The following is a 14,347-nucleotide window of genomic DNA, read 5'->3' on the forward strand; positions in this document are numbered from 1 at the left end:
GGATAACTTCATCCGAGCCTGTTGTCAGAGCAGGCCAAGCCATGAGCTGACGATCGTGCGTTGCCTTTGGTCTGATTTACCCTGAGCAGAGCCGCTCCTGCTGAGGCGCTGAGCCCCCCCTATGGAAGGTGCCCAGCACCTCCTGAACCAGGGGAGGAAGCAGACCCTGGTCCCCACAGAGCCACAGAGCTTGTGATACACACAGGAGTGCAAATAACTGCAGTCGACCTCAGTTTTCGGAGATGTCTCTCCAAAAGTGGTGGTGGGAGCTCTGTGGGTGCAAGCCAGCACTCCTGGCCACGCTCGGTAATCCCCTGCGGAGCTGGAGGGACGCATCCTGCTCCTGCCGGGGCTGGGCACGCGGCTGGGGAGCTTGACTCGGCTCTGTCATTTGTTATTGCTGCCGCTGCCATTACGCCTGACAGGCAGGAGTTGCTGAGTAATGTGCTGTTGGTGCGTAAATATCGGAGCGCTCGCCGCCGGGCTCACGGCCGCGAGTCTGCAGGAGCCGCCTCAGCACCTCGCCCCGTGCAGAGCTGGGTGAGCAACGGCGTCCTCGGCACGGCCCTTCCCTCAGCAAGCACCATGCTGCCGTCCTCGTGGGGCCCTGCTGCTCTCCTGGGTGCAAATCGGGGTGGGAAAGGGCTCTGTGTGTCCGTGTCCATTTGTGTGCCTGTGTGAGTGTGCATGCGTGTGCACACCTTGGGCTCAGAGGCAGGGTTTCTCCCAAGGATGCTGCCCTCGGCAGAGAGAGTTTTGCAGATATTGTGTGTTTTGATTGAAACTAAACCATGGGTAACTAGGAAAGGAGTTTTGTTTGGGGTTGTTGGTTTTTATTTTTATTCATTTATTATTATGTCTCACCTACATACTCAGCCCTGAGTTCCACTTAATTTCATCCCATTCCTAATGAAGACGCTAAATTATTCCTATCGTTTTCATCCCATTCGCAGATTAGCATCCGACTCACTCTGTCAGTACTTGCTCAGCCCAGCTAGACCGATCGCAGCTCTTTTAATCTCCCCTTGTAAATCAATCCTTTCTGCCTCCTGATCATTTTTGTCGCTCGTTTTTCTGAAATCCCTCCAATTTGTCCATTTTGTGTCGGTGACGTATGCCTGGCCCTAAACATGATGTATACCAGGCATGGCAGCGCGAGGGAAGGACACCTCCTCCCCTCCCACCCCGCTGGGGCTTGTGATGCTTTGTCAGCATTGAACTGAGTTACTTCCCCATTATTCTAAGCTATAGTCCCTGCTCGGTGTTGCAGAAGGAAGCAGCATACCCAGGTCAGTGCCCTGGGGAGAATTCCTCCAAATTTTGGTGGTGGGTTGCCGAGCTTGGTTTGTGTGCTGCTATCACACGCTGGTAGAGGCTGGTGCTCCAAGTGCTGTTTGGGAGGGGGTCAGGAGACCGCTGTGCCTCTCCCCACAAAAGCTGATGGTTCAACAAGGTAAGAGGAGCAAATTGAAGGAAGGAGAGCTGCATGGGGGCTGCAGGATGGATGGGGAAACTGAGGCCCGTGCGCATTCTTGATGCACATTCCCTGCACTCCTGTCCAGCGCACACCTCTCATTTAGGTGCTGCATCTACGGGGTCAGCTGGGTGCTTCGGTCCCACTCGCACCCATCAGCATCACGACAAATTCGGGATTTTCCCAGGAGCTTGCACACAGGGCTGCTGGCCCTGGGCTGGTTTTGTGCATCGCTTCTCATGCCGACACCCAGAGCTCAATGCCACAGGTGCTGGCCTGGCGCAGGCACGAAAAGGGGACTTGACGCAGAAGTCTGTTGTGCATTTTGAAGTTTCATCGTCCCAAACCTTGAGCTCCGAGCGCTGCTCGTCCCCATTAGCTGGGAGGGCCGTGCCCTTCCAGGGACCATCTATTTTTAGGAGGAGTTGTGTTCTGGGCAGTGGCCACTGCAGATGCTCTCTGCCTCCTCTTCTTGGCCCCTCTCCAGGGATACCACTCGGGTTATCTGCTGGTGGGGAAGATTTTGCCGGGGCTCTGCAGGACCGTCAGGGAGGTGGCACCGTGCTGGGCACAGGGACACCTGCGGGGATGTCACTGCCCTGCGGGGCTCGGCAGGGCCAGCGAGCGTGGCTGTGCTGCCTTTCCCCGGAGCGGGATGCCTGGAGGAAACGGCACGTAGCTGTGGTCTGGGGACCAGCAGGGCACCAGCGTTTGGCCACCGCTGGCCATAATGTGGGCAAAGTCCCTGGTGCAGTCTGGGGCAGACCATGGAGGGATGGCAGCGGGTGGTCCTGGTCCTAGTCCTGGTCCCGGTCTGGTGCCGGTCCCTTCGCCAGGATGACACTAGGGGGCACGAGATCTGCTGGAATCCCTTTGTTGGGAATGGGAAGATGCAAAAGCTTGACCTATTCAACCCCCTTGCACAATTCCCCTGCACATTTGGCAGGAATTAAACCCCAGCAGAGACCAGGGGCTGACCCAGGCCACTTGTCCTCAGTCCCTGTCGTGTCGCCGCGGCACGGGCAGGACGCGGCTCTCCGGCTGCAGCTCCGCAGGACCCGTGGCATTTCTCCGCAGCGGGACCGGGGACGGGAGCGCTCAGCCGGAAACATCTCCGAAGCGAGAAGGAGGTGGACGCAGCCAGAGAGTCTCCGGGGAATTTGGGAAATCCAGGAAACACCTAGCATGGTTTTAATTCCTCTCCAGAGGCTTTGTCCAGACCGGGGATTGAGTTAGGCTGGGGGGTTCGCTTTCAAGACGAAGCATGTTATGGTTTCATTTTCTGCTGGATGTTAAGTTCACGTGGGATGTCTCCTCGGGGTCATGTTTTCCCAAAGCAGCAGAAACTTTAGAGAGGCTGATTTAATGAGTGGTTCTGATCGATCCGGAACATGGTGTGTGCGTGTGTGGACATACGAGATATATGTGTCCATGTGTATAGCTGGGAAGGGTGCAAAGAATGTGTTGTTGAAGGCGTGCTTATGCATTTCTGCATAAATTCAACTGTAATATTGCCTTTTGTCCTTAAAGTCTATTATTCCAGCTGTGAATGCGTGTGTGTATATTGAAGCACTGCATACTGTAGTATCTCTCTTGTTATAACAAACCTCGTGAAAAAGCAAATAAAGAGACATTGTTCTCATAGCAGGCTTGGAAGGATTCAATATTTATCTTCTATGAATTTTGATAGTTTTTGCTCAGCGTGTTTGCAGGTTGTTTTTCTATTTTGTTTTGTTTTTTTGGGCTTGGGGTTGTTTTCTTTTTTTTGGTTATCTGCTAAAAATTTTGCACTGGTGGGAAACTGAAAACATCCAGACACTTTCAGTTTATTCATTACTTAATGAAAACAGAAGTCAAGCTTCTGGACTGAAATGCTGAAGCTTGATAACAGCCTGGCGCAGTAATTTCTAAGTGGTCAGTTTTCAAATGCCTTCTGGCTGCCAGACATGGAGAGCCAGAGCGCTGCTTCTCTCCCAAGGCCCCAGGCAGCGTTTTAAGGAGGACACCGATGCATCCCAAACACTCCTGTTCTCTCAGAGCAGGCTGTGCTGGCTGCTCCCAGTAGTGCTGGGAGGACTGGAGATGGAAGGGAAGAGGACGATGTGATGCTGCTTGCCTTCTGCCCTGGCCAGAGGCGGGTGTCCATCCTTGCCAGTGCCACATCCCCAGCTGTGCTCGGCCTCCTGCAGCCAGCTCGGGGCTTTATTGATTTTTGGGCTGCCCTATGAAGTGGAAGGAGGGCTGGGACGGAGAGCTTTTAAGTCGATTAGGGATGGTATACGAAGGCGGTGATGTGGTTTGTAGGGGAGAGGGTGATTTGTCTGAAGGTGTTACCTAATTAGAGGGTGTAGTCAGGGCTCTAATTAGCCGTGACACCCTGAAGATGTCATCGATGCTCCCTGTCCCGGGGGCAGCCCGAATGTCAGCACCAGAGGAAGCTGTTTCCCTTCAGGTGACTTGCATTGCCCTCTGGGTCTGTTGCTGGCTTCAAACGATGTCTGTAGAGCCACCGAGCGAAAGGAAGCTGCCGCAGACAGAAGAATTAATCCCAGCACCACGATGGGGGAGATCTCCCCTCCCTCTCCCCCAGGGGGTGGGTTTGTGCTGCTTCCTGCTTGGGGAGGGCGGACGAGGAAGGCTGGAGAGGTTTGCAGTAGATGGGACTGGGAAGGAGGGCTAGTTGCATTCACAGCAGCTGGTGGGGGGACGGAGGGTACACGGGACCAACTGAGACCTGGCTGGGTACCCCTCTGAGAGGAGGGACGGGGCAGCTCTGGGACTGCTCCTGCTCCCTGCTTTTTATTCTTTGAGTCACTTCGTCTGTACTGCACCAGTTCACTCCCCAGCAGCACGAGTCGCCCATTTCCAGCCGCGGTGCTCAGAGCCGGCAGGAGCCAGGTGGAGCTACTGGTACTCCTGCTTGGATGGGGGCAGAAGGGGACCCTCGGGGCAAGGCAGGCTCAGCTCCTTGTTTTCCCAGCGCTTTGAGCAGCCTCGCTCTGCAGAGGGACTGGCAACCAGCTTTGCTTTTGTAGGTAGCGCCACCGGCCTCCTAAAGCAAACACAGAGCCAGGCACATCCCCGTGCTGGTAATTACCAAGGGATGCGCCTGCTTTTAATTATGTGGGTGTTAAGCCAGTGAATGCATTTTGTTCACAAAGTTGCAGCCTGGTATTTGTCCTACATCTCGTGGTCTCTGGTGGCTTTCCCAGTCTCCGGAGCATGGGTGAGAATAACGTGGAGGCTGGACGCAGGAACGTGCAGGACCCTGCTGCGGTCCCTGGGGCTGGCACAATTGTCTGCTCCTGCAATCAAGCATGTCTGCGTGGAATACAGCAGCCAGGCTTCAATCCATGGTCATTTTGTCCAGGAACTAAAAATAAGGCTGGTGATAATGAGGACACATCCTCTCCTGCAGTTAGACCGTGGCTCTCGGGTACAAAGGGCAGGCAGCTTGTCCCAGACTTCTCCGATGTGTGATTTACCCTCCTTTGGGCATCGCTTCCTTGGCCTCTCAACTGGCGGATTGAAAAATAAATGCATTAAAAAAAAAAGGAAAGAGAACAAAACGCTGCTGTTGCTCTGAGATTTGATCAAAAAAACTCTGTCCAGTCCTCCGGGCTTCTCACCTAGCCAGGAGCTCTGGAAATAACAGTGTTACAGCAAAGGTGCACCCGCGAATACCTATTAATTTGGGGAAGGGAGGGGTTTTGTTCTGGAAGCACCTGAAAGAAGCGCATTTTGCTGGCGTGCTGGAGGCTGTTTGATTTGGGAACCCGGCTTGGGGTGGACAAGAGGTTGCTGTTTGTCCCAGCTTTGCTGTGCCGCTTCCTCTCGCTGCACACCCGCACACGTGTTGCGCAGACACGTTCCCCAGCTCGCCCCGCCGTGCCTGCCCACCTATCTGCAGCCGAGGGAGCTGAAGCTGCTCTTTCTTGTGATTCATAAAAAGTCTCCGTCTCTGGATGGAGTTGTCTGTGCTTTTATTGACCTGGTTCCGGGAACGGCGGAGGCTTTTCTGTCTCCTGCGTGCGTGATTTCTGCGAGGGCTCTGGAGCAGGGGCTGGCCCTTGCTGCTGCTGTATCTCCAGTCCTTCTAATGTTATTAGTTTGACAGGCCCATTGGGTATGTTGGTGCATCTAGTTTTTAATCTCATTCATGAAAGCAGGGACTGTGGCAGGCACGGAGCACTGGCTAACGCTGAAGGCGATGCAGGAGGGAGCACGTGGGCTGGAGGACGTTTTTGGCCATGCCACATGAGTGCCATGACACCTGGCAGAAGCCCTTTCTCCTTTAAGGGCGGGGGTTGTTTCTGCATGTCCCAACTCCCAGAGCACTTTGGGGGGGCTCCCTCTTTTGTCTGCAACTATTTTGCCTGCAGAACGTGCAGGCTGGGCTCTGTGAACCCAAATGTTGTGGCACAGCCCAGGCCCCTCATCCCTCTTTGCTCTGGACCAGCGACTTCAGGTCCACCTAGCCTCCTCCCCCGAGAAATAGGGATGGAGGGTAACTTCAGCACCCAAGGTGGGTCCCAAGAGCATACAGGATTTGTGCTTCCTAATTTTGGCACATCTTTACTTGCAGCTGGACCAGCAATGTTTTTTTTTTCTGTTTTTTTTTGTTTGTTTGTTTTTCCGCCCCCAAATAGGAAAGAAAATGGGCTTATCATCTCCCCAGGGCTGGCAAAGGCAGGAGAAGACAATGCCACCTGCCCAGGTCAGAGACATCAACAGCAAAGGAAGGATGGTTTTGACTTTGCCTCTCACAACAAGGAGTCAGGATGGGCTGGCCAGTGGTCGGGTCTTGGCTTACTGCACAGTGAAACCCACATCTGCATGTAGTTCTGGGGGGCTCCCGGGAGCTGCTTGCCATGGCACATTACCACGGTCAGCCTTGAGCCTTGCCACAGCCTTGGGGATGCAGGGAACTATCATGGCCTGCAAAGAGAGGAAACTGCAACCTGGAATGGCTTTGGGATTTCCTGGAGGTCCCAGAGCAGAGCTGGTGGCAGAAAACCAGATTTCTTGAGTTGCTGACAGCTCATGCCAGCTGTGGGACACATTAGTAAATTCTCCTTGCCTAGACACAAGCAGAGCATCCGTCCCTCTGTTCAGTGCTGTGCGCTTATCTGTCTGTCTCTAGCTCTTCTGGCAGCCAAACCCCTCAAATGACATTTGAAGGCTTTACATTTATTTTCTCTTGCCAGTTCCAGATCAGATTTGCTGAGTTGTCAGCCTGAAGATGCTTTTCTCTTAAGTGCTGGCCCTGCAGCAGCTCCCCCTGCTCCATCCCTGCCTTGGAGGAGACCAGCTGGGCTCCTCCTGCCTCTGCTGTCACTGGCAGAAAGGCGTGGGGGCTGGAGAAACAGCTCTGCTGCTGGATGCATGAAGAGAAACAGATTTTGGCTTCCTTTTTCCCCCTGTTGCTTGGGCCATGCTGGAATCAGCTGGCAGCGGGTGCTGAAAGGCAGCAGAGCCAGGGATTGCAGAGGAGAAGAGGTGCTGGGGTGAGGAGGGCAAGGGTAAGGGCTTGGTGCAATCACGTTCTCCTCCTGGGGCTGGATGGGGCATCTGACCCAGGTTTCGGTGGTGAGCATACGTGCAACGAGCTGGGTTCCAGCTCAACCAGGCCAAGTGACACTAACAAGGGGCTCGTCTGCCAGCTTCCAGCAAGCAAGGCGAGTACTTGTCTGTACACGGTGAGTAAGTTGTGCCTTTGTCCCCGGCGGCTGTCACTCTGGTGCTCTGCCACGCTCTGCTGGCAGGGAGCTGCACCGGAGGATGCCTCTGCTGCTGCCTGCCTCGGGGACAAGCACGGACACGTGTCTCCAGCTGGAAGCCAGGCCTGGGAGAGGAGAAACCTCCGCAAGAACACACGTTTGCGAGTGCCTGTGTGCTGCAGTGCCTCCTGGGCCTCACAACCCCCTGCCACCGTGCGAGCAGTGGCGGGAGCTGGCTGGGCACCCGCACGAGGAGGGGACAGTGCTGTCCCCGCACTGGAGCAACTGCTGCAAAGAGCTGGGAGCTGCTGCAGGCACTGGAGCAGGAGAATCCGCACAGCACCGGCCCTGCCATTTATGCCCTACGGTTTTAAATCCACCCCGTCCTTCCATTTTACAGCCTCCAGGCTCTGCACAGCACCTCCTCAGGTCTCCCTGCCCCACCAGGGCAACACGTAACAGGAAGGCTGGCACTTCAGAGGGCACATCACTCCGTGCAGCGGTGCTGGTTTCACCCAGCCCATGTCCCTCTCGCAGCCATGCCCAGGGAAGGTGCTCTGCAGCTGCTCCATGGCAGAGGCACAAACTGAGCTGTGCCTGGGCTTTTTCAAGGGCAGAACCAGCACACGTGGCTGGAGCAAGGCTGTGACACAAGCAATTACAGCGCTGGCTTCAACGAGCAGTACGCCCGAGGTTGCTCCTGTCACCCAGGCTAGGAGATGGAGGAATTTAATTATCCTTCTAACTTCTTCCAGAAGGGGCTTGGATGCCACAGCAACAGACAGCTTTCTACAACCCAGAGTGAGGGGGGAGAAGAAAAACAAAGGACCCTCCTTTTGCTGAGTCCTGGCCAGTTAACCCTTTTAGCTGTCCCCTGCCCAGACAGCATGACCAGGCTTTGAAGACTCCTCTAGCAAAGGGCACGGCCCCACCGGAGTGGCACCAGCACCTCCTCCCTCCTGCAGAGGTGGGAGCCTCTGCTCCAGAGCCCTGCCTGCTCGCTGTCTCCCCTCAATTGCTGCTGTGGACATTAATTTTTCCCAGATTTCTGCTTCCCTTTGAATATTTCTGCCATGGATCATTTTCCTTGCATGTGTTAGCTGGTATTTTCCCAAAGCTGAATCTTGAGCTATTTCCTGCCCATCTTTCTATAATTTTTCTTGTTCTCTTCTCTGTTGTGTCTAAACCCACCTTGGTGCTTGTTGCTCCTGCTGGGTTTGGAGGAGGTTGCTCACCCCTCTCCTTCAGAAAGCCTGCAAGATAGGAGGACCTGGCCATTTGAAAGGTGAGGAATCCTGCTCACCTGTGTCTTGTTTAGCACCTCCCCAGGTGGAGCAAAGTGACTCAAGTCCCATGGTAGCCAGGGTGGGTGGATAAATCAGGTGCTTGGGGCATGGGGAGAGCTTTGGAGGAAGGGGAGGTGCTGCAGGGTGAGGACAGGCTGCTAGGAGTGGCTCTTGGGGCTGGTAGGGGTTTGTAAAAGTTGAGAGTAGAAGCTTCTGGATGGCAGTAAGGAAGCAAGGAACTTCTGTCATGGGGGGTCTGAAGGACCTGGAGTCAATGAGCCTGTGAGAGTGGGTCTGGGCAGGAGGGGTGTCTTTTCTGTGGTGGTGTGGATTTCATGCTTGGGGAAGTGCTTAAAAGCTAAACTTAAATTGTCCTTTGTAACAGGGCTTTTTCCACAGTTCTCTGTAGCTTCCTAGGTGGAAACTTATTTAAGGCCTGAAGTCTCCCCTATGCAATCTATTTCTCTAGCTGTGAATGCTGCTCAAGCTGAGGCTGCACAGGGAGCATGTGATAACCTCTCTGTGGCTCCCTTTTTAAGTCTCCTCTCTGTAATTGCTAGCTGTAGTTCCTGTCCCTTTCAGCTGCTGCTCTAGCTGCTCCTTTCCCTGAAGGAGAGGGGAGTTGCAGGGAGTGGGGCAGGACTGCTGCTAATCCCCGTTCCCTGGAGCATACCTGGGGTTGGGTATGGAGCATCCCCAGTGCCACCCTCCTGCAGTGCTCTTGCTCCCCTGTTGTGGCACCTGGGTGGCCAGCCCTGCCTGCAAAAGTGATTAGAAATAAGGTTGTTTTTTTTTTTGAGAGGATATGCTGGAGGGGCTGTTTTTTGCCATCTGCAAAATAATCTGTCCTAAAATACTCCTTTCTCGGTGCACCCCTTTCTTCACTCCTTGCCTTGTACCCTGTGTCCAAGTCAATGCTGCTTTTCCCAAAGCCCTATGCCAGGGGACCACCAACTTCTCCTACATGCCCAGGAGCCAGACAGCAACTTAAAGACTAAATATATCTGCTGCTGCAGCTCTTGGCTCCTATAAAAGTAAATCTTATGGAGGTAACTTTTTGCTGTGCAATTCTCGGGGCTGGCTTCGCTGTTGTTTCCATTGAGATAGCATTTGGCTAACACAGCCAAACATGAGCAGAACAAGCCTGGAGCTGTATAGAAAGTGATAAGATAAGGCAGGGCTATGATTTGCCTGTCTGATCCTGAAGCTTTGAGCATTATTTAGTGTGTGTAGTGAGAGGTCAGTAGCCTCCTGATAATTTTCATTAGATTAGTCAGGCAGGGTAATCACCTGCTCAGAAAAAACAACTTGACACTGTCTGTTCAATAGTTGGGGTTTAACTGAAAATAAATAGTCTTGTAATTATAAGGACATTGCCAAGGTCAAGAGGCTCAAAGATTCACTTTCTTTTCTTCCTCTGATATGTTTACAAAGATCCTGCTCTTCTTTATGTGGGATTTTTTTTTCCTCTCTTAAATTCAAACTGAAAGCTTCAGAGCTCTTAAAGGAAATTCAGCACTTCCATGGCAGTGGACGTGAGTGGTGTTGCAACAACCGAGCGGTGCCTGTGCCCTGCTGCAGCTGAGTGACCCCATGCTAATGAGCAGGGCACTTGTAGTGAGCAGGAGCGTGTGCTGCCAGCCCGAGCAGCTGGATCAGGGCAGGGGTGTTCTTCCCTCCTAATTGTGGGGTGCTCCCTGCTAATGTGGCGGAGCACACCCCTCCTTGGGAGAGGTCAGCCCAGCACAAGTGCTGCCCTGTTGGAAGGAGATCGTGCATTTGCTCCTGGGGGTGACCTTGCTGCTGTAGCTGGATGCTGCTCACCAAGGGAGCACAAGAGGGGAGAACTGGAAGCGATGCTGAGCCTGCACACCTCTGATCAGTACCAACAGGCTCTGCAAAGGGGGTTCAGCCGTGGCAGCGAAAGCAATATTAAAGCTGGGCTCTGTGTGTGTGCACTGCTGAAATCCTTGCCCTTTTCCAGCCCGAAGTGGTTACACTTGCTATTTATTTTCCTCAATGACATGCAAAAAATAAAGCCTGGAGGGATCTCTGTAATACAGCCTTCTGCAGGACTGGTGCTTGCTGGGTGAGACTCGGGCACAGCTTGCTAGTGCTTGGGGGATGTTCATTGCTGAAGTGATGGAGGGGTTGCTGTGTCTGTGCTCCTGGGCTGGGTGCTGTGGCTCCTCAGCAGCGCATCGTGACAGCAGGTAGCTCGGCTTCACCCGGCAGCACTGATTTTCCTGGGCTGGGTGAAGAAAGCAGTGATGTGGGGTGCATGGGGGAACCTCTATGCTTGCTGTCCTGAGCTCAGCTGCAAGCCAGGGTTGCTGGTGGCTGTGTAGGCAGGCTTCAAACAGGGTAACCTGGATGTCACAAAAGGCAAGGTGTGCCAGCTGTGAGCATATTTGCCTTGGAAAAAGTGAGTTCCTCATGTGTCCAGATGAGTTAGCACTCTGAACCCCTGCTGCTCCTGGGTTTTGTGTTTTTCCCCTCCAGCCTAATGGCCTGTAAGTGGGGACTGTCAGGGAGCTGGTGGGGCTGTGCTCAGCCCATCTTCACCAGGAATCTGTTGCTCTCATGCCCTGTCATAGGATTTGATGGATGCCCTGGGGAAAACCAGGGGCACGGCTGGGCCTGACGTGCCAAGTACCTGGTGGTGCAGCCGGGTGACTGATGCCGTGCAGCGTGTGTGGGTGCTCCTTGCTCTTCCTCCACGGGAGGAGAGGAGCTGCCTTGACAGCTTGTTTTGAAAGCAAAATGACTTCAGGGCTGGATTCTTTTTTTTTTTCTTCCCCCCTTTGCTTTACCCCCCCCCCCCGCTTTCTTTTTGCCTGACAGAAAAAGCATAACTCGTCTTTGTTTAATTGGTGCTTTGTGCCTGTCTCTTGCCAGAACTTAACAGAGAGGGGGCTGGCTGGATCAAAATGGCTTGAAGTTTTGAAGCTGTTACACATCTAGCCTGCCTGTTTAAAGGGAAAAAAAGTCTTTTATTTTTTTCCCCCATCCCACCCAGCTGCACACCAGTTCCTGGTGCAATGTGAAAGCAGAGAGCCCCCCTTGGAGCAGCCTGGTGGAAGCGGGGGGCGCGGGGCTCAGCTCCGGCAAGACGGCGCGCCGTGTGCTTGACCTTCTGCTGATGGCAGGGTTTGGAGCATCTAATTGACGTCTTCTTGTAAGGCTTCAGACCATTTCATGATCTTACAAATAAGACCTGCCAGTGTCTGGAGCACAAAACAAATGTGTTGTGGAGAGAGCGAGGAAATGGTCTTTGCTTTTTAGGCTGTGTGGCAGGGTGGGCACACCCGGGTGTGCTGTCTGCTTGGCAGCACGTCCCATGGAAGCAGGCAAAGTGGGGTTAGAGCAGTGCCCCAATACCCCGGGAGGGTACCTTCCATAGCCTGGTCTTGGTCTCCATCACTGTTGAACATCTGTGCTCATGTGAGGCCAGGGAACTTCTCCTTGCAGCATGTGGCTCGTGCCTGGCTGGGTGCTCGCTCCTCTCTGACCTTCTGGCAGGGGCTGAGCGCTTCCCCATGCTGCTTCATGCCTGCCTGGTGGGATGGATGGGTCAGGATACCCTCTTTTGGGGCATGGACATGAGGTCCCTTCCAGCTAGTCCTGCCCGTGTGTAAGGGGACAGCAAAGAAGTCAATTGCTTTGATTTTTTTTTTATTGTGGAGCTTGCTTCTGCCTGATGCAGGGACAGCCAGTGATTTGAAGTGTGTTCTGCTTTTGGGGCACGGCCTGACCCCGCTGGGCTGTGCTGCTCACTGTCTGCTTTGCACAAGCACGGGTAGCTTTTGTCTACAGCCCTGATGCATGGGGGTGGCTGCAAGTGGCTTCAGTGCAGGAGCTGCCTGCTTGCTCCTGAGGCATCAGAGCAAACCTGGTGGTGGGGGCTGTGTGTCTGTAGGTGTTTCTGGGGCTCCTCAGCATGACAGGAGCAAAGCATGAAGCAGCTTGCCTATAAACATATGGTTCCCATGGGCACCTTGCTATAGACAGTGCGCAATGTTTTCCTTTGGGAGGGAAGGGGGAGCCTGGAAAGGGGCTTGGAGGACGATGCAGAGGAGTATTTGCAGCTGGAGGCTGGCAGGATTAGGGCAGGTTTGCCCAAGGAAAGGTGGGTGCAGTGATGGACATGTGAGAAAGTGGGATCCCAGAGGAGGGGCTGTGCTGCTGCGAGCCCCCAGGCTGCAGCCTGCCAGAGGGGTGATGTTCCAGTGGTCGTCAGCCCAATTTGGGGCAAGGGGGGTGCTGTGATGAGCAGGTGATGGTCAGTGGGGGTTTAGTGGCTGTGGAGGTGCTTGGAGAGAAATGAGAATGCAGCTTGTGCTGCGCTCAGTGGAAGAGACAGGTGTCAGTGATACCACTGTGGTTTGAGAGCCCTCATATGGTCACCAAAGGGCTGTGAGTGGAGCCTGTTGGCAGGTGCCCCACCACAAAGGAGAGGAAAAAGAGCTGGAGTGAGTCCTGGCTAGCCTGGTGCAAGTCCAGATTTGCATTTAGTGTGTCCTTGTCCTTTAGTGTCCTGCCCCACTCAGCTGGAGACAGACAAGGGGGTAAAACCTCATCCATGAGAGCCCTGATGGACCACATGTGTTAGGAGATATTTAGACTGATGAGGACTGGATGCATAAAAGAAAAGGTTTTTTGTGGGGGAAGACCCTTGGGACTTATTCCTTAATTTTCTAAGGGAGCTTTGGATGCTTTTATGGGAGTAGTTAAAAAGCAGCTTCGTCACAGTAAAATCCTAATCTGCTGAATCATGTCCTCCAGAGCTGTCTGTGCTCTCCATGAAGGATTTTTTTTGCTCTTTTGGGACTGCATCAGGTGTCCTCCCACAGGGGTGGTCTGTCTGCCCATCCCCTCCCCAGCCTTTCTTCCTGCAGCCACCCAGAGCCCTTTCTGTCTTGGTCTCTGCTCCCAGCTGAGCAAGGCATCGATGCTCTGGATCTGACTTGTTTTTGTATTGGCAGGATTTATTCGGCAAATTGGCATTTCAGCCCCTCCCTGGAGTTGCTGGCTGTATCGATCTGCCAGTGGGAAGGGGAGAAGCCAGCAGCCACTTCTGTGAGCCATTTCTTTCCTTATTTTCAGCTCCAGGCCTGCAATTGCTGGGCTCTGACCACACCATGCTAAGAGCCACGGCTGCCTCCTCGGGGATGCTATGAGGAGAGCAGGGCAAGGTGCTCTGACCTGGTAGTTCAAGGGGCGATGGGATGGAGTCCTTCCTGCTTCCCTGACCCTCCTTATACCCGTGCTTTTGTTGCTGTGCTTTTGTCAGTGGAAAATAACTAGTGTATATACCTATTCTTAAGTTCCTGAGGAGCATTAGCCTTATTTTTAGGCTGGAAATACCATGCTCCATAGGGCAGAAATTGAGGGCTGCAGTAATTCCAGCATTGCACTGAAGCCTCTGGTGTGCAGCTGACTGCTTCCCTGGGACTGAAATGTGCCCAAGGCCACGGTTGTGTTGATATCTCCTGGTTCTTGCTGTCAGATGTGTGATGGACAGGGGCTACAGGGAGGAGCGAGGGCATCCAGCAAATGGGAGCTTGGGAGCTTTGTGCATTGCACCTTGCCCTGGGGACCAACTTTCTGCTCCTTCAGCCTGGCGAGAGCTCAACCTGCTGCAAACTCTTGCTGTTTTGGGTGGAGAAGGGCGCAGGGGGAGAGGAGGGGATGTCCACTTTCTGCATCCCTCTTCCTCATCACTGGGGCTCAAAGCTGGGGTACCACTTGCAGAGGTGAAGGGGGAGCCCTAATTGCCCCTCTTCCCAAGGCTCCTGGGTGTGTTAACGACCTGTAATGGGATGGGTTGTGTTAGCCTATTAAGCCCCAATGGGGTTCCTTGTAGA

The 14,347-nt window shown here is 53.8% G+C and overlaps 1 protein-coding gene across 1 annotated transcript in view; it reads left to right on the top strand.

Moving 5' to 3' along the window:
* Window positions 1-11,052: 11,052 nt before the first annotated feature.
* CNTFR (ciliary neurotrophic factor receptor) overlaps window positions 11,053-14,347 on the top strand; it is a 163,700-nt gene continuing 160,405 nt past the window's right edge. The window contains exon 1 of the mRNA XM_035565890.1: window positions 11,053-11,152. Coding sequence (XP_035421783.1) covers window positions 11,084-11,152 — 69 coding nt within the window. The 5' untranslated portion in view covers window positions 11,053-11,083. The remainder of the gene's footprint in view (window positions 11,153-14,347) is intronic.

Source organism: Cygnus atratus, chromosome Z, assembly GCF_013377495.2.
Source record: "Cygnus atratus isolate AKBS03 ecotype Queensland, Australia chromosome Z, CAtr_DNAZoo_HiC_assembly, whole genome shotgun sequence".
Lineage (NCBI taxonomy): Eukaryota > Metazoa > Chordata > Aves > Anseriformes > Anatidae > Cygnus > Cygnus atratus.